This window comes from Neodiprion pinetum, chromosome 2 (assembly GCF_021155775.2).
Source record: "Neodiprion pinetum isolate iyNeoPine1 chromosome 2, iyNeoPine1.2, whole genome shotgun sequence".
Classification (NCBI taxonomy): domain Eukaryota; kingdom Metazoa; phylum Arthropoda; class Insecta; order Hymenoptera; family Diprionidae; genus Neodiprion; species Neodiprion pinetum.
The window spans coordinates 1321251-1339532 of record NC_060233.1 but is presented as its reverse complement, the minus strand read 5'-3'; the positions used below and the strand labels follow the sequence as shown (position 1 = coordinate 1339532).

At 37.4% G+C, this 18282-nt stretch overlaps 3 protein-coding genes across 10 annotated transcripts; 1 reads left to right on the top strand and 2 right to left on the bottom strand.

Annotated features, from left to right (window-relative positions):
* Nucleotides 1-138: 138 nt before the first annotated feature.
* LOC124212947 (inositol monophosphatase 1) lies at nucleotides 139-2407 on the bottom strand. Its single transcript, XM_046613632.1, has 7 exons — nucleotides 2266-2407; nucleotides 2097-2194; nucleotides 1714-1847; nucleotides 1378-1637; nucleotides 1182-1287; nucleotides 946-1097; nucleotides 139-841 (listed from the first exon to the last, which is right to left on the bottom strand). Exons 2-7 carry the CDS (start codon nucleotides 2154-2156, stop codon nucleotides 735-737), a joined length of 819 nt encoding a protein of 272 aa, XP_046469588.1. The 5' UTR covers nucleotides 2157-2194; nucleotides 2266-2407; the 3' UTR covers nucleotides 139-734.
* A 2779-nt stretch (nucleotides 2408-5186) lies between these two features.
* On the top strand, nucleotides 5187-12383 carry LOC124211385 (Ral GEF with PH domain and SH3 binding motif). 8 transcript variants are annotated; one of them, XM_069133992.1, is made up of 14 exons: nucleotides 5340-5497; nucleotides 5640-5722; nucleotides 5924-6080; nucleotides 6353-6549; nucleotides 6780-7020; nucleotides 7144-7307; nucleotides 7512-7707; nucleotides 7780-7952; nucleotides 8025-8225; nucleotides 8647-8721; nucleotides 9450-9632; nucleotides 9732-9917; nucleotides 10039-10160; nucleotides 10249-12383. In XM_069133992.1, the coding sequence occupies exons 3-14, from the start codon at nucleotides 6006-6008 to the stop codon at nucleotides 10374-10376; spliced, it is 1941 nt and encodes a 646-aa protein (XP_068990093.1). In that variant the 5' UTR covers nucleotides 5340-5497; nucleotides 5640-5722; nucleotides 5924-6005; the 3' UTR covers nucleotides 10377-12383. The 8 variants fall into 8 exon arrangements, with proteins under 8 accessions (XP_068990094.1, XP_046466348.1, XP_068990095.1 ...); XM_069133993.1 differs by lacking the exons at nucleotides 5340-5497; nucleotides 5640-5722 and adding an exon at nucleotides 5187-5303 and having other exon boundaries at nucleotides 6783-7020; XM_046610392.2 differs by lacking the exons at nucleotides 5340-5497; nucleotides 5640-5722 and adding an exon at nucleotides 5187-5303.
* LOC124211388 (uncharacterized) lies at nucleotides 11536-16524 on the bottom strand. Its single transcript, XM_046610401.2, has 4 exons — nucleotides 16365-16524; nucleotides 14727-14884; nucleotides 14463-14614; nucleotides 11536-13595 (listed from the first exon to the last, which is right to left on the bottom strand). Exons 2-4 carry the CDS (start codon nucleotides 14851-14853, stop codon nucleotides 13425-13427), a joined length of 450 nt encoding a protein of 149 aa, XP_046466357.1. The 5' UTR covers nucleotides 14854-14884; nucleotides 16365-16524; the 3' UTR covers nucleotides 11536-13424.
* Between the last annotated feature and the right edge of the window lie 1758 nt (nucleotides 16525-18282).

Below are 18282 nucleotides of genomic sequence, written 5' to 3'. Positions count from 1 at the left end.
TACTATACTTTTTTCCCGACAATTAACCATTCGATTAGCTAAAGGCTTGATAACTACTGTAGATAGTAATTGCAAAACACTTTGGAGTGGGGGAAGTATTTGATTGATTGGTCAATGAAAAATGAAAGATTGTAATGATTGCTTCATACCAATGATCCATTTTTATTTCGAAGTACCAGTTACATTTTACTTATATGAGGTATAATGATAGTTATTGGAAGAATAATTTAAAATACATATATCTCTGGTAAAGTATGTGGTATCTTTGTTTCCTAATCTTAAACAGGGTATTGCCCTTCGTACTACCGCACTCGCACATTTTAATTGCCTAGTTTCAACTAGGAAAACATTCTCAGGTAGCAAGTAATTCACTTCTTTTTCTACTTATACAGGATTATGCAATCTATCTGAATCGGACATTACATCGTTTCTCCTAAGTCAAAGTTACAAAAATTAGGATACCAAACTGGGACTAACTATATTTCAGTAGTAGTGAACTATCGGTACTTGTGTGGTACCTAAATGCAATAAAAAAGTGACGCAAATTGCATCTCAGAATTGGAATATCAATTGGAATTTATTTGTTGTAATGTGGCTATTTTTGTGGTAACAAATATCATAGAACCAGTTTTGATTTGGTATCGAAATGTTACACCACTTTGTGACGAAAATAAATTACAGATCTATGAGAAAGACACGAATATTATCTAACTGAGCGATCGCTCAGTTTGTCGTTAATCTCGTTCCGGATAATACTGTACTAATACTTTAGTTACTTCATCGGCTAATTCTTGCGTCGATGCGCACAATACTCGTCTGCTCAGCACGTCGAATGGCCCTCCTAAATATCATCAAACAATATTAAAACCACAAACAATATGTGAACAATAGTTGTTTAAATCAGGATTAAATGATGCAAAATTGAGAAATTTGCGCCACTCTTACCACTCGGATCGATGCAAACACCTCCAGCCTCTCGGACAATAATATCACCAGCTGCGATATCCCAAGCATGAATTCCATATTCAAAATTACAATCAGCACCACCGAGGGCTACCATGCACATGTTTAGCGCAGCAGAGCCCAAAGCTCGTGTTCTATAAAAATTCCATTCAAGTGTTCAGTAAACATAAATATATTCATCATTTGAGTCAAGTTTGCTGGTGCTTTGCAGTACATACCCATGAATGAGAGGTGCTAGAATAGCTAAATTTTCCATGACAATTTTCATTTTGGCTGGATCACGACTAGTACCCATTTCAAACATAAGAATGGCTTTTTTCATTTCTGAAACGTGTTTTGTGAAAAAAATTTAGTTGTTGATTCAAGCTGGGAAAGATAATTGTACAGTCAGCGATATTTTTTGGTAAGGCTTACCTTTCACATCGGACACATGAATTGGTTTGCCATTTAGAAATGCTCCTTTTCCTTTCCGTGCGGTAAAAAGTTGCTCCATGACTGGATTGTATACCATTCCAATTTGGGGAATCTTCTTGTCTACTAGTGCAATTGAGATACATGTGTGAGGAAATCCATGAACGAAGTTCATTGTTCCATCGACTGGATCTATGATCCATGTTGGAGAATCTGTCAGTTCTACTTTTACTCCAGATGCTGTTGTTTCTTCGCCAATGAATCTATGAGTATACTAAAGGTCTAAATACCACCTTGCAGCAATTCTTGATTATAAATTACAATATATATTGCAATTACCTGTGGTCGGGAAATTTGGAAGAAATACCATCCATCAACAACTTCTCAACTTGTTTGTCTGTTTCAGTTACTAAATCAACATCGCAAGACTTGACTTCAACATTTTTTGGTCGAGAGATGGTCTCTTTTACAAGCTGTAGAGGTAATGTTTGAACAAAAATGAAATTGTCAATGATATAATAATCCAAGATTGCAAATGTATTGCAACATTTCACAATTTCTTTTATATTTAATTAGACAGTACTATATGGGTAGGATCTTAGTGTCTTAGTCTATATTTCATATCAGTCATTCCATCACTTGTCCAGTCTAATCGATGTTTATACGTAAGTATTTCCTAAAGCTTATAATTAGATTACGTATTATGAACATTTGTTACTTACAGCACCTCCTTCTTTAACTAATTTAAGAACTAGATCGTAAATTTGGTCGTAATCAGCCATTGTTATATTCAGTACTTTTCTTCTTTTTTCGTCAGACCCTGCGAAAATTTGAGAAGCTGTAAAAAATTATGCCTGGTAATAGTCGTGAAATTTTCGTGTATATACGTACTGTACGTGTCCTACGCACGTACTGTCAATGGAAACTACCGGCTCTACTGTCCGCTCAAACTACGTGAATGGAAATAAATCCGATCTGCGCTGTGCAGTGTGCAGTCAGTCTTATGAGTCTTATACAGCGCGTAGTAAGCTAGCGCCCTCTAAATTATTCTGACGGTTTGTACGATATACGAACCAATGAGCCATGCGTTATGGACGTTGACTGAAGATGTATAGACTTGAAAATTTTCAGTTTCAGAATCGATATCCTTGACCCTTTACGGACTAATTAGACCCGCAGAAACGGAGAAAAGACACGAAGAACGTGAGGATCAAAAGCAGAAATTAGGAAAGAAATCTTTCTTTTTTCGGCAGTAACTCTTGACACGTTGCTCGTAGCGTTTTCGGACTGCACCCAATCGATTCCCCTCGCAAAATTACGTCGATATGGTGCATCAAAGAATTTATTCCAGCACTTTTCAAAATCGCGAAAATTTTCGCCAAAAATGCAAAGGGGTTAGTCTTGCTTATTTTTTAGCCGAAAAATTTTTGGTCCCAGATTCGATTTCAATGACCCTTTCTGACCATTTGGACCCCCAGGAAATCAGAAAACGCAGCGAAAACAGCGTGGGATCAACAGGAGAGAAGTTACGGAGGAAAAAGCACCTGCTGGAAAATGTCGAAAACACAGGTTCTCGTTTTTCGGCTGTAACTTTTGATGCGTTGATCGCAACGTGTTGGGACTGCGCCCAATCGATTTCTCTCGCAAAATTACGTCGGAATGGTGCATGAAAGAATTTATTCCAGCACTTTTCAAAATCGCGAAAATTTTCGCCAAAAATGCAAAGGGGTTAGCCTTGCTTTTTTTTTAGCCGAAAAATTTTTGGTCCCAGATTCAATTTCAATGACCCTTTCCTGACCATTTGGACCCCCAGGAACTCAGAAAACGCAGCGAAAACGGCGTGGGATCAACAGGAGAGAAGTTACGGAGGAAAATGCACCTGCTCAAAAATGTCGAAAACACAGGTTCTCGTTTTTCAGCTGTAACTTTTGATGCGTTGATCGCAGCGTATTGGGACTGCGCTCAATCGATTTCTCTCGCAAAATTACGTCGGAATGGTGCATGAAAGAATTTATTCCAGCACTTTTCAAAATCGCGAAAATTTTCGCCAAAAATGCAAAGGGGTTAGCCTTGCTTATTTTTTAGCCGAAAAATTTTTGGTCCCAGATTCGATTTCAATGACCCTTTCCTGACCATTTGGACCCCCAGGAACTCAGAAAACGCAGCGAAAACAGCGTGGGATCAACAGGAGAGAAGTTACGGAGGAAAAAGCACCTGCTGGAAAATGTCGAAAACACAGGTTCTCGTTTTTCGGCTGTAACTTTTGATGCGTTAATCGCAGCGTATTGGGACTGCGCCCAATCGATTTCTCTCGCAAAATTACGTCGGAATGGTGCATGAAAGAATTTATTCCAGCACTTTTCAAAATCGCGAAAATTTTCGCCATAAATGCAAAGGGGGTAGCCTTGCTTTTTTTTTAGCCGAAAAATTTTTGGTCCCAGATTCGATTTCAATGACCCTTTCCTGACCATTCGGACCCCCAGGAACTCAGAAAACGCAGCGAAAACAGCGTGGGATCAACAGGAGAGAAGTTACGGAGGAAAAAGCACCTGCTGGAAAATGTCGAAAACACAGGTTCTCGTTTTTCGGCTGTAACTTTTGATGCGTTGATCGCAGCGTATTGGGACTGCGCCCAATCGATTTCTCTCGCAAAATTACGTCGGAATGGTGCATGAAAGAATTTATTCCAGCACTTTTCAAAATCGCGAAAATTTTCGCCAAAAATGCAAAGGGGTTAGCCTTGCTTTCTTTTTAGCCGAAAAATTTTTGGTCCCAGATTCGATTTCAATGACCCTTTCCTGACCATTTGGACCCCCAGGAACTCAGAAAACGCAGCGAAAACAGCGTGGGATCAACAGGAGAGAAGTTACGAAGGAAAAAGCACCTGCTGATAAATGTCCAAAAATACGTGTATCGTTATGGGCCGTAACTCTTGATCCGTTGCTCGCAACGTATTAGCACTAATTGTAAGATAGCACCACCTTCCTATTCATTCTTGAATTCATCGAAACTCAACGGTTCACTCTATTTAGCCTATCGAACAAACTGGTGAGATTTTATTTGTAACTTATCGAGATTACAAGTATGTGACATGCGATGCTGGGTGAACTGTGGTACTGGCATTTTCCATGAGCAATTAAGTATGAATTTTCAGTCGAGGATTGTTAGTGTCACCTTAGATGTGTTGAAATCAATCACATCAGGTGTTGTGACGCATTTATAATTCACCGCAATTCGGAAATGAAAAGACCGGACACGTATGTTAGTCACGTCAAAATACCCCATGTAGTCATCTTTCACTCATGACATAAGTACGCGAAATAAATACCAGGTTAATTTTTATTACCGTTTCATCATTCTATTCCAATAAACAATTTTTATCAGAAGTGGGGAAAAAACAACCGCCTGACGCATCGCATTTCTGCAACCTGCGATACACGAATCATTCGGATCCTGCATACACCGACCTGATGATGGCGGACCTTGTTTCACTTGTTGTTTACAATTGCGAAGACCGTGCTACTCGGAACGTTCAGTGAAGAATATATCTTCAGGCAACGCTCGGAAGGTGAATGCAGCCAGCGTCATGTCGAAATCGGTAACTCTGATTTTCTGCGATAAGTTCTCAACTCTACCGTTGGAACATCTTAGGGAACGCAAGCGCACGACGATTTTCGGATGTCACACTAAAGCCCATTAGGGCAGCTGTTTTTAGATTCTCCAGTCAACGTCATAGCCAATGAGATGGCGATGTCGCTGCAATGAATAGCACCCAAACGATTGCTTGGGTTTGTTATTGCAACAGGGTTGACCATCTACACAACATCGCATGACACAAGATCGACTTATGAAAAGCTTATTTGCAAGTTATTATATTTTTTTCCCCCTCGGTAAAAATGTTTATCCACCTAGCGAACTAAAAATAACAAGTATGTATAGAAATAATAAATAAGTTATACCTTAGCACCGCGTGATAGCCTAACGCAATTGTTCGAAGTATCCCACTGCCTCAATTTGATGTCAATTAAATATATTTCGGTTTGTAACCTTCTTGGGTGGTTGAGTGTGTTTGACGTGTGCGAGAGCGTACGCAACTTTGATTCGTTTAATCAACTTTACGTGCGTACGTATCCACTTTATCAATAACGAATATAATTACGGCTGTAGTATTATTCAGTCGATTGTCCCGAACTCGAGCAGCCAAGATACGTGCCCAATAAGACATTGCACGGACGATAATTACATCCACTTTAATGTAATTTAAGATCAGAGTCATCCAAGAGCCTGCCATCCGAAAGCTTAATCTCTCTTTCCTGGAAATTTAATTATTGACGTAATTCATTGAATGGTAAATATTACCGTGATAAGATTGCTCATCTATTACCAGAGAATTCAACCAGCGCACGAAATGTCTAGGATTCTTTTATCGAACACTTATCACTGTCTGCTTACTATAGATACAGATACATTGCATCAAGATTACTCACGCTTGCTTTTTATTCCAGTTTACGTCACTTGCGTTTGCCATTTCTCACTGGTTGTATTTCAGAGTCAGGAATGAATGGATGTGGCTAGGCTACATCTAGGAGATAGACGAGAGGTGTAATGTGTCCTTTAAGCAGTGTCGCCTCATGGCTGACATGCGTTATACCTCTATGCCCCGCGATTTATCCAACGACTCCGTTGCTGCTCTGCGAATCTCCGAGGCAAGTAAATCCAATTATTTGAAGAACCGTACTCATTTATTAACTGTAATAATCGTACGTTTTATTTGATCAGCCATTAAATGGGTCAGAAAGAGCTGCAGGAAAATTGGTGCACCTTGATTTGTTGTTTTCTATATTCGTATGTGTTCTCACTTATTTTGTTGAATTTTGTAACTTGTACGGAAACATTTTGCTTCTAACGTAATATGATTTGACAATGTGTGTGCGTTGGCTAATAACACCTCTTTTTTGAATTTCTTACTTGTCTGAAGTGCGGGCCTCTGGATTGTCAGGATAAATCATTTATCGGGGATACTAGTTCTCCTAGTGGTCCTCTCTTGCCTTGTGACAAGGACCAAAGAGACAAAGTACACAAGGATCGTAAGGAGCATCGAGAAAAGCCCAAGCCGTACAGAAAGTATTCAGAGCTGACTCCACCTACAGTACAAAGTTGCTACGATAATTATGGGTTTGTTCACTGTTCATTGTAACTTAGGTAAAATATAACGTTTAAATCATTTTTGCGGTTTGGATTTTCGTACATTAACAGACTGGTTTTTCCCACTTATGTCGTTTCCATATTTTTATTCCACTTGCACTATTCTTACTCTGCCTGCCTAAATGATTGCTTTGACTGATCTGCCTCGAAAACATCCGAGCGTTACAACCATTGTTGTTATATAGACAAAATGTTTTTAGAAGTTCAGTGGCATGTAAATCTAATTCTCTACCTGGACGATGCAACAGCAACTCACCTGTGGCCAACGTTACAGTTGCGACGAATGTACAACCGGAGGATTTGGCTACTCAGCTGACGCTTTTAGACTTGAGTGCGTTCAGATCGATTCGACCAGAAGAGTTGTCGAGTTGCTCATGGAACAAGAAGAACAAACTAATCGTAGCACCGAATGTAGTTGGCTTCACCCGAAGATTCAATCATGTAGGTCATTGCTAATTCCATTATTCAATCGAATTTGTTGAATTTGGATATCTTGCGCTCAGTGCAGTTTAAAAATTAGTTTCTATTGCATTAATTATTACAATACAATTACATTTTCAACAGGTCAGTTTTTGGACTGTCCAAGAGATTTTGAACGCACCTACGCCTAAGCAACGTTCTGAAATTTTAGTACATTTTATACGTGTTGCTAAAAAGTTGTACGACCTAAACAACCTTCATTCTCTATTCGCTGTCATCTCCGGATTGCAAAGTGCTTCCATATACAGGTGAGCCTTAAAAATAATAACATATATGAAATTGATGCCTATTATCATTATAAAAATAAAATAATTTCGTGAAATGTAAAAAGTCTGGCAATAATTTGTTGATTATCGAAAGCTATAAGATAATACGAATACTGTTAGCCCTTGTCATTTGTGTGTTTTTCGATAATTCTGGTGAGTTTTTAGCATAATTTTATCAAATTTTAGATTAAGTAAAACTTGGGCCTGCCTATCAAAAAGAGACAAAACGACATTTGACAAACTGGCCGAAGTTTTCAGCGATAAAAATAATTGGACGAATCTCAGAGAGCACATAGATTCTCTTAAACTACCATGCATTCCTTACCTGGGCTTATTCCTGACCGACCTCGTTTACATCGATATGGCTCATCCCGCATCAAAGGTAACAATGAATTCACGTTACTTTTTAACAAATCTCTTCAAGCATCACGCGTAAATCTGTCTTGATTTTCAGAATAATGACAATCATCAAAGAACACTGAAAATGAACAACGTGCTAAGTAGAGTAGAAACATTTCAAGCAAGTGAATATCCAGGCATTGCAGTCTTGCCAGAGGTCCAGCGATACTTGAACAGCGTTCGTTACATTGAAGAATTGCAGAAATTTCTTGAAGACGATCATTACAAGTAAGTTCGGCCATACAATCCTTTCTACTCCACTTGCTTTGCTTCGCTGCATAATATCTCTCATTATCACAGATTGTCTATGAAACTCGAGCCAAATTCACCAGCGCCATCGTCTAGCAGTAGCAAAGAATCCGTTGGTGATGTTGCCGCCGCTGTTGCAGCGCTTTCTCTATCACCAGCCAGAGGATGCGCAGGATCCTTAAGACTACATGCAGCTTCAGCTGCAAATAAATTTGTCCCTGGTCATAGGAAGTGTAGGAGTCTTGGTACAAAGTGAGTATTACCCCAAAGTACGAACCTGTTGTACGAATATAATCACACCCACATATTCGGTGTGTGAATTATACATTGTGCTGTTGAAAGTTTTTATAATATTTCTAAAACTCGTCATGGGGTATCGTTCTAGCATAAGCATCCAATTTGGTAATTTGCAATTTAGCCAATAATCGAATCACCTCGCTCAAAGTCGCTATGAGGTTTTTTTTACGTTTTACATGTTTCACCATTACATCTGAATCGCATTCTATCAACTCACCGCACTCATTAATAAAGACGATTTATATAATTTATCAATGTACAGTTCCGTTACACACCAGGATGCTGATTCTGTTATTCGTTGTCTTACTTGATAGGAATAAGTCTCGGAATAACAATATGTATTAGCTCTTGTATATCAATGTAATTGATTGAATAGATTCCGTAGCACGAGTCTTCCACGCAACTTCCACAAACAAGGAGGACGAATGGGGCCTAGCTTGGTATCCGCTGGGTGAGTCCCAGTGCCTTGCATAGGATCTGCGTATAATGTGAACTGTGCGAACATTACAACTTAAGCTTATCACATGTTTGCTTTTCGTTTTTTACTTTTCTTCTATCACTTACTTAATGGCTATGTTCGTTTTGTATTCTTTCGTCTTATTTATTTAGCTTTGCATGTGATGTACATTATGTTACGACTCGTTCGGTTGTTCTGTGTAGGAATTCTGTGTCTGAAAAATTTCAACTTGAATTAAACTATGACACCATTTAAATTTACGCGTGAAAATGATAATGATTAGCGCAGTTGCCGATGGATTGTCCTCGTAATTACTGTATAGTCCGAAGTGTGTGTAGACGATGTTCATTAATAAAAGTTGAATTTCATGAGGAAATTCAACACTCGTGAAACAGTTGAAGAAATCTTACTCAGAGACATTTTGAGCAAAATAAACCTCATTGGAGGACAATGACAACCAATGTTAAAGGATGGATTGGAAAAAAATTTTTGTAAATTAAAAGAACTAATCTCTGAATAAGGATTCTTCTCTCTCTAAATTCAATGATAGATGGTACTAAAGAAAATGATGCAAGAGAAAAAAATGTACTGTTTTGAAATGTATAAACACAATGCAATGGATTAGTTTTACACTTGAATGTCAAAGGTGCATGTTCGTGTCATTAAACAAAAATATATCTGCGATAAAAATTTAAAGATTATAATTCATGGAAATGTTACAGTATTTTCGGAAAGAGTTCAGCGGTGCCATTAGAACCAAGTCAATTAACCGTGAGACATCTCCTCGACGATTCTGTACTAGAGGAGCCAAATTTGCATCCGCAAGTGGTAGATTTAGAAGAAAGCTCACCGAGTTCACCGGCAGATGCTTTGGATGATGACTGTAGTTTACTTTCAAGAACAAGGTACTGACATTAATTCAATGAACTAATGTTTCAACATTTCCAATGATGTCCGGATACGTCATTCAAAATCTACGTTAATTGTTTTGAATAAAATTACAGTTCATTGGCTTTATCACCGCACGAGTTGAGCGGGTCCAAAGAACCTCGTTGTGGTCTGCAGGGCTCACTACGACGTAAAGTTATTTTGCGAGATGGTCGTAAGCCTGCTGTTACAACGTGGCAAAAATATTGGGTACAAGTATGGGCATCGTCCATCGTCTACTTTTCGCCAAAGTGTTTCAAAGGGTCAGCATTACCTCGGTCTCTGTTATTCCAATGCTTTCGGAACCTAGAGCCCTAACTTGATAATGAAAAGAAGCAAATTATTGCTGATTAAATAGTACTCTAATGAATTCATTCATTTCAGAAGCGACAGGTCTGATTTTAAGCGTGAACCATACAAAATGGTGTCGATTTTGGGATGGATAGTCGAACCATTGGATAGTTCCTTACATACGGATGCATTTTTACTAACAGACCCTAACAAAGGTGAGAATAATTCGAAAGTTTGTGCGTTGAAGCAATATGTACATTTATTCGACAAAATTCATATTCATGGATTGGCTCAATCATTTAGGTAACGTCTACAAATTCCGCGCAGGGTCAACCGAGGCGGCCGAGCAATGGCTGAGAGAATTACGAGCCACAGCGCGTGGCGCGACTGATAGAAAACCAATACCCGCCAATCTCATGTCGTTCGAATGAAGTCTTTATTTTTCTTTAGTTCATTTACGCAAGATGTTTTATATCGGTGGAAACTCAACGCCGCAGTTTTTTCATGCTCACGAATTACATGAAACTTGCGGAATTTTACTCGATAAATTTTCGTCCCACTATACTTCCGACATAACTCATATCGACGATGTTGTTTAGTCACATACACAATACGTATATTTTCCGATTTTATAACAACATAGATAAAATCTATTATACTACATACATAATACCACTGGATAGAAAACTTCATTAAAAGTCGCCAATAGCTATTTTTGTCACAATATAAAGCTTTGTGCCCGTTCAGAGGGAGAGAGAGAGAGAGAGCTGGATGGGGAAATAATTACCGAATTGCATTATTTGCAAATTTTTAAACGTATCCTACGGACTAAAAATAATTATCAATATTTTACTAATCATTGGTTTCGTTATTAATAATTTACCGTCGGTTCTACACATACAAATGTACGCGTATAGGGATGATGAGCTGAAAGCAATATTGTGTACAGTGTTATATTCCTAATATTATAATAGATATTATAGGGAAGAATGATACTCGTCGACATATCCGATGGTACGTATGAAGATCTGCACGAATCGTACATGTTGAAAGCGTATGTTTTGACTGTTGCTGTTAAGATTAAATTAATTTTACGTGTAAATTAGATGTTAGTGCAGTTAGTTGCAGCTTTAGTATATTGCCAAGTTGTATAGGAGAAATTTATTGTGTTTGTTGATTTCACTTTGTTTTTTCTACTTTGCTTCCTGTGCAACCGTACTCTGTACACTTTGCGTTGTGAGAAATATATCGTAAACGTGATAATCATTTTTAAATCCGCTGACCTGCTGCGATATTCTTACATTATATAAAAATAAATCGATACACAACTATTTTCAAAATAATCGTAAAAGCCCGCTAGCTGCAAACCAAGTTGCCAAAGTGTTTTAACTTTTACTAGTCCGTAAAAATAAAAAAAAAAATTGAATTGCCATTTCCGTGGAATGCGAAACTGTTGTCCGCTTTATTGTAGAAATTTTTATCGCATAAATGGTAACTGCACTGTATATTCTTCGAGCAGCTTTTTGATTGATAAAATGAGAAATTTACTGTATCAAACGCTGATAGCTTGACTCATATTTTTCACCATAATTAAATTCAAGCAATTAGTGGAGATTTGAATCACATTCGTAATACGCTATTTCATGTCAGATAAAATATTTTATTAACTAAATAAAGAATAGCTCACGCCTATTTTCGTTTCAGTATGAGATTGTCGCAGTGTGACCAATCGGCAGCTCTGGCATTGTTTTTCAAAACGTTAGATAAATAATCATCAATGCGTATATTTAACAATCTGTAATTTTTATGATAACTTTTTAAATATGACTCTTGAACTGCAAAATTGTCTTTTAAGAAAATTGAGTACAAGGTAAAAGATACACAATACATTATAATGAACAAAAAAGAAAAATATATATATATATATCTTCAAGCTTGAAACACTGCGACCGCAATGTTCTATGCGATTGTTACATATACATGCAAATTTAGGCGTACACGTTATAAATGCGGTGTTACTACTCCACAGCTTCTACTTCACTATTAATCTATATTGTATATTGATTTGTATTATACGTATATATGTTATACAATATAGGTATTTTAGCAATAATGTACAGCCTGATGACAAATGTTGCAGGTGACCTTGCCCAAAAAAAAAAAACTAACATGACACATAGGTTTATCGTTTATTGGTACTACATAATTATTACTATTATTATTATTATTATTATTATTATTATTATTGTTACTATTATTATATTATGAAAAGTTTTGCGATTTTATTCACTTTATCATTGTAAGTTGCGCACCTATTCTATCATGACGTGCGTATATTCAATGTTGTTCCATTTATGTATATTTGTAAATGCTTACTGTGTAAAACGGAATATGAGGAAGAAAATGAATCAAATTGAAAACGGAAACGAATGGGGGGGGGAAATAAAACATATCTGTTAGCGGATTGAAAATTTTAAAAGTTAGATGAGGCCGATTAGTGTCTTGAGACTGTCTTTGATACAAATCACTGTGTGTGCTACATATCACGTTACGTTATCACATAATCCTTAACATTTATTGCTATGATTAATTGTTTGTTGTAGTTGTTTATATGTATACATACTATATATATTATTTTCAATGAACAGTTCACATGCGTGCATACGTAAATACGAACCACGTAGTATATAATTGACATTGTTGAAGACTGATTCAATAAACGACTAGGAAACCGATGGGATAATATTTTAGCGCAAATATAGATACAATGTTTCCTGTACATCAAAAAGCAAAAGAATTGTGAATGGCGAATGGTGAAGGAACTTAAAAAACAGGCAACCGTATTGCCTTCGTTTTTTTCCAGATCTATTATCATTTTAATTTATCCCGGTCGCGTAATACGGAAAAGTATATATTTATAAAACGAGGTATGTATACGTATAAATATAATATCGTTTATTGTTCAGATGATTAATTTAATTTTCATTAAAGACATTTAATTCCAGTACAAGCGTAAACTCTAGCTCATAAATCATTCTTATACTGTGTAATAATTTCATCTTAAATTATACATAATAATATATTTGATCAATTTTACGAACTAAGTATTGGGATCCAACATATGAGAATATGATTTCTGATAGCAGCACATATATTGTTGTGAAAAAATCTTATTCAATGATAAAATTAGAGATGTTCTTTGGATTTTCTACCTTGTATTAACTTGATTTAACAGAATACGATCAAGACATTTGATCATGAAAATATAATATCATCACCTATTTATTATTGCCGTATGTTAGTCAGGCACGCCGGCATGTTGGATCCCATTAGAAGCGTTGTTTTTGCGGTGGAATGCATTGATCCAACGAGAAAACGTAATCATATGTATATAATAAGTACTCTATGTATTATAAGTAGTCACGGAGGTTCTAAAGAAAACTTCGTACAACGACTTCAAGGATCAGGATTAATCAAAATCAAAATGGACAACACAACGAACCTATGTCGTCGAGATCGATGCATACCCCGTTCACCAAACACACACTACGGGACAGAATCAAAGTACGGATGCTCGGCTCGTCAAGATTGAACTCCGTTTTAACCAGGTCGTACAAATTTTCCGTGAAATTTTGCGGCACCTCCAGAGCCTGAAACATGATTGAAGGTAGAGTTGATTATGAAGCAGAACCTTGTACTTGCTTGCTGTGCACGAGATGAAAATATTCAACTTGATACAAATTGTTATTTGAAAAAAAAAAGAACTCACTGCGGGTTGAATAAATAATAAATAAGGAAAAAAAAAAAAAAATAAACATACAAGTTTAAAAGAAAACAAAATATTTGTTTTCAATAGACAAAAATCCCTCTACACCTGATTTTGTTGATTTTATTCCAAGATAGATATAATTATAGGTACACGTATGTAGTTGTGTGTACGGATTGTATGATTTGTCTTTCTCGTTTACGGCAAAGATTATTCTTAATGAAATATAATACACAATAATTAAGCTGTCTGATCACGTCTTATCTCGACTTTTATCCGCGACACGAAAGATTCGTTAGGCTTTGGTCTCGTGATACTAATTTGGATTGGCATACATGACGACGATGTGCAACGTTAGGAGGATGTCTGTTCGATGAGGAAGTTGTGGTACTTTTATATCACAAGTTGATTCCCATTGGGGAATGGGATTATACGACTGACCAAGCTATGCAATTTACAATTTTATACTGTACGGGTGAAGAGAATCAATGAATCCACCTGCTATAAATTATCCAAAAAAGTCAACTAGTCAACGTTTGATCAACAAATCGCATTGATGTACACTTTTGTATACGTGCAGCAAGCTGCGGATACATTAAATATACTCCAACGCGGGTATGAATAATTCTTTTAAACTTTCTACAAAGTCTTGCAACATATTCACGCGCATAAATGATTTTAGATGAATGTTTAATTGTTAATCATTCACCGCAGGATACTTACATCCGAATAGTATATATATATAAATTACCTCAAACTTTTGTACTAGTCCATCCGGAATGCCGAGGTCGTCCGGAAAGTTTATCACCAATTCCTCATCGCGGAATAACATGTTTCCTTTCTTTTCCATAAATTTTTCCGTGTATCCGCGGCTTAGTTCAAAAGTTAGATAGTCCGGTTGTTCTGCACGTGACGGATGATATTATGTTACACCTTTCAACGACCCGCGTGGCCGTCACTTACTTAACAAAATAACAAATTTTCTTTATTTCATTACGTTTGCTCGGCGACTTACCATCTTCAGGTAGCCCCTTGAAAAATTCACGCCCAGGTAATACGACAGATACATCTCTGAGGGAGGCTGCGATCGCGGCTGCCACCCACACCGCCATCCATATTGCTCCAAGGGTCGCTTTTGCCATCTGCCGTCGCTTCGTTTTTAAACAAAAATCACTGCAAAAGGCAAGAGACGAGGTATAATATTAGTATGAAATACCCGAGTAGAAATTTAGACCCTCGTGTACGCCTGGAAATCCTACGTTTCGTAGGACGTAGTAAAACCTGTGAAGGATTAACTTTATTTTAAAAAGAGAAGCTATTCTAGACATAAACTTGGCCGATATTTCCGTTTCTTCGACGTTCAGGTGCAAAGTAGGACATCTTTAAAACCTCTACGGGTCCTCCGTATCCTCTAAATCCTCAAGACGTCTACGGGTCCTTTACCACAGAATGTATAATTTCAGTCATTGAATATTAAGATCAATGCTTCCGTAAATTCGATGAAAAAAATACTCATTACTTTGATGATGAGTAACGCGATTTAAATTCATTTTTCATACTCTGACAATTCTCAATTGCGTTATTTAATTCTTAGGGTGAGTAAAATCTTAGGTTTGGGGCATTATTTATTATTTTGGCAACAGATGACGCGTTAATATTTGAATTATTACACTTTGGCAACCTTGGTCCCTTATCGCATCTAATTATTCCGAGTAAGTAGAATAATACAATCACCAATCCAGACGCTATTGCTGTACTTTTTGAGGACCTCAAGACATTAAACAGGCTCTCATATCAGACGAGCATCGCACGTAGTACCGGAATAGATTATAATAGGACGTTAAGGTCCGCAAGGGGTCCAACGGTGAAAAATATAGCTCACTAAAGGTTCTCAATAGGGCGTGAGGACCAAAAAGTATTCTAAATGGTATCTGTAGGCTTACGGTAGGGTTTAAATTTCGACTCGAGTAGGTACGAGACAGATATAAAGTGAGCAAAATTGATCAGATCGCACAAGTCTGCGATGGTTTCCCCCTGACGAAACTGACAATAAGTAGTAATATCGGTAGATATTAGGTACGAATCTATGAAAAAAATAGTGAAAAAATTCGATCAGGCAAATTTTCTGCAAAATTTCTTTTTCTGTTTTCTTAATACAACCCGAGTATTGACATTTAAATATTCATCTATCCTCAGTGCAGTTGTTGTTTGTGGTGATTTTAGGTACATTTAGAACAATACGTAAGTGCAAGTAGAAAAAGATTGAACAGGAGTTGATTTATCTAGTCTCGTAAGTCTTGTTTAAAACCAACGCCGTTCATTTTACAACTAAACATTCAGTTTAAAAAAAAAAAAAAATCTGTTAATATGCATAGTTTGCGTAAAAATAAATCTCTATGTGCTGTAAAAAAACTAGCGCTGTATTTTAATTCATCGTACCTGAATACCTATAAAAAAAAAAGCATTATCATTTTAAGGGGAAATTAAAAGTTACGATTCGCAGGCCTGTGTTATCTTCGTCAGTTCATCGGTAAATTATTAAACTGCACCGAATTCCGTGTAACATTGGTAGGTGTGAAGTAGGTATACTTGAAAAGTTTGAAATTGCCCACTGCAGTTATACCAGTTATATGGCCCTGAATAATTCACTCACCTTCTTGATATCGGCGCTGCACAACGTGCGGAATCAATAGACCAGCGTCTGCCGTAAGATTCAGAATATAAAGACCGCGGATGCACAAAGCCAGGATATTGACTTGGTCATAACGAAATCGTATATATCGTCGCGTATCAGGTTGAGGTGCGACAAACGGCGACTGTCTACTTTGCTTCCTTAATCCCGCGTCGTGACATCTCGATACATGTGTGATTGATTGGGCCTTAGGTGCCCATCCGGTGTACGGGCGTAGGTGCGACATGTTTGGTCATTGGAAATCTGTGCAGTGTCATCGCAATACGACACGAGATACTGGCTGCAACAAATTGTCGGGCGGATTGGCAATACGGAATGAAATTAAGGGGAATAGCGATTTTTTTTCCGACCCGCGTACAATAGACGCCGGATAAAGAAGTTATTACAAGGCAGAAACGTACGTGGCCGCCGCTTAAAAGTTGTTATCATGAATCTCTCTAAAAGTCCTGGGCTAATCTGCCATTGGTATCCTGCGGCCTTACACACCAAGTTTCATACGTATACCCACGCGGAAGCGAAAGAATAATACATGAAGGTTTAAAGCCACGTCACCCGGCTAACTTTGTTCCCTCATGATCGTCGATTTTCACGTATGAAACTCACCGGTATAAAAGCCTGCAGAGCTTGCAGACTCCTGCCAAACTGTAGGTGTATAAATCCATTTAACTAAGATTTTAGTCGAGTCTTTTACGAAAAAGTGCTGTTGGGCTACACCTGATGCCGCTTCGTAGTTCTGGAATCAAGTGGTATACGTCTTGTTGCGAGTATAATAGAACTGACCCTTGCAGTTCGGTTCACCAGTGTTTCTATACTTTTGTAGTATCGTACAGCCACTTTTCTCGGTTATTATAGATCGCATAGGTCTCCACCCAAAAAACCTGCACAGGTTTATTTTATACTGTTTCTTACAGATTTTTATTCACTCAAACCGGGAAATATACTCAAAAAGTTACATCGCCTCAGGTTTTTTCTTCAACTCGTGTTTGTAGTTTCGTTTATAGTTGAATTCCCGATTTTTATTCGAAATCTGATATTCTAATCTTGGTTTGAAAAATCCTATGCAAAGGTGATTTCTTACTTCCATTTAATATCTATTAGAGCGAGACTCAAGAATAAACACAAACAGGGAAAGGGAAAATGGAAAGCAGAAGCGTCTTCGGAGGCGTATCAAAGAAAAGAAGAAAAGGTTTCGTAGGCGAAACGAACGAACACGGAATGTTAAATACATTTCGTAAAGAAATCGTTCGTTTAATTTTATAAGAAATATTGTTTAGTTCATTGTAATGAAATGATGGTGTCTTTCATTACTGTTATGCTTTTTTTTTTTTATGCAAACACCTTGTATTTAGCAAAAATAGTGTACGTGACGGAGGAAAATGGAAGTAATTGTTGGATTCGGCACACTCGAAAAAATAATATTTATCAAAAACATCCCGTGCGGCTAAAAAAAAAAAAATATTTTTCTTCATACCTGTGTTACAACAGTGATTAACCACTGCAGCGTGGATTTTCAAATTAATGTTTACCGCATTGAAAAAATATTTTAAAAAATGCATTCACTCCGAGGGCACATTGAATAATCACTGTGATCCCTGACTTGGTAAAATGGTTGAAGGCGAATGCACGTGTCACACACTTACACCTATCGTCGAATAATTATTTTCAGTTTGATGAATAATAGAAAAGGTATAGGTAGCATGGGGCGGGTGTGGATGACCGAGAATGGAGGTAGCGTGGTCCACCGCAACGGTTCGTTGGATATTAAACCGGGCGCTTGAAACCGCCATGAACCAGTATGAGATATCGTAGGTTCCTGGCGCTGTTCATCCGGCCATTCGCGCTAATTCTTGCTTCATCCACAACCCTGCAGTTCATCCGG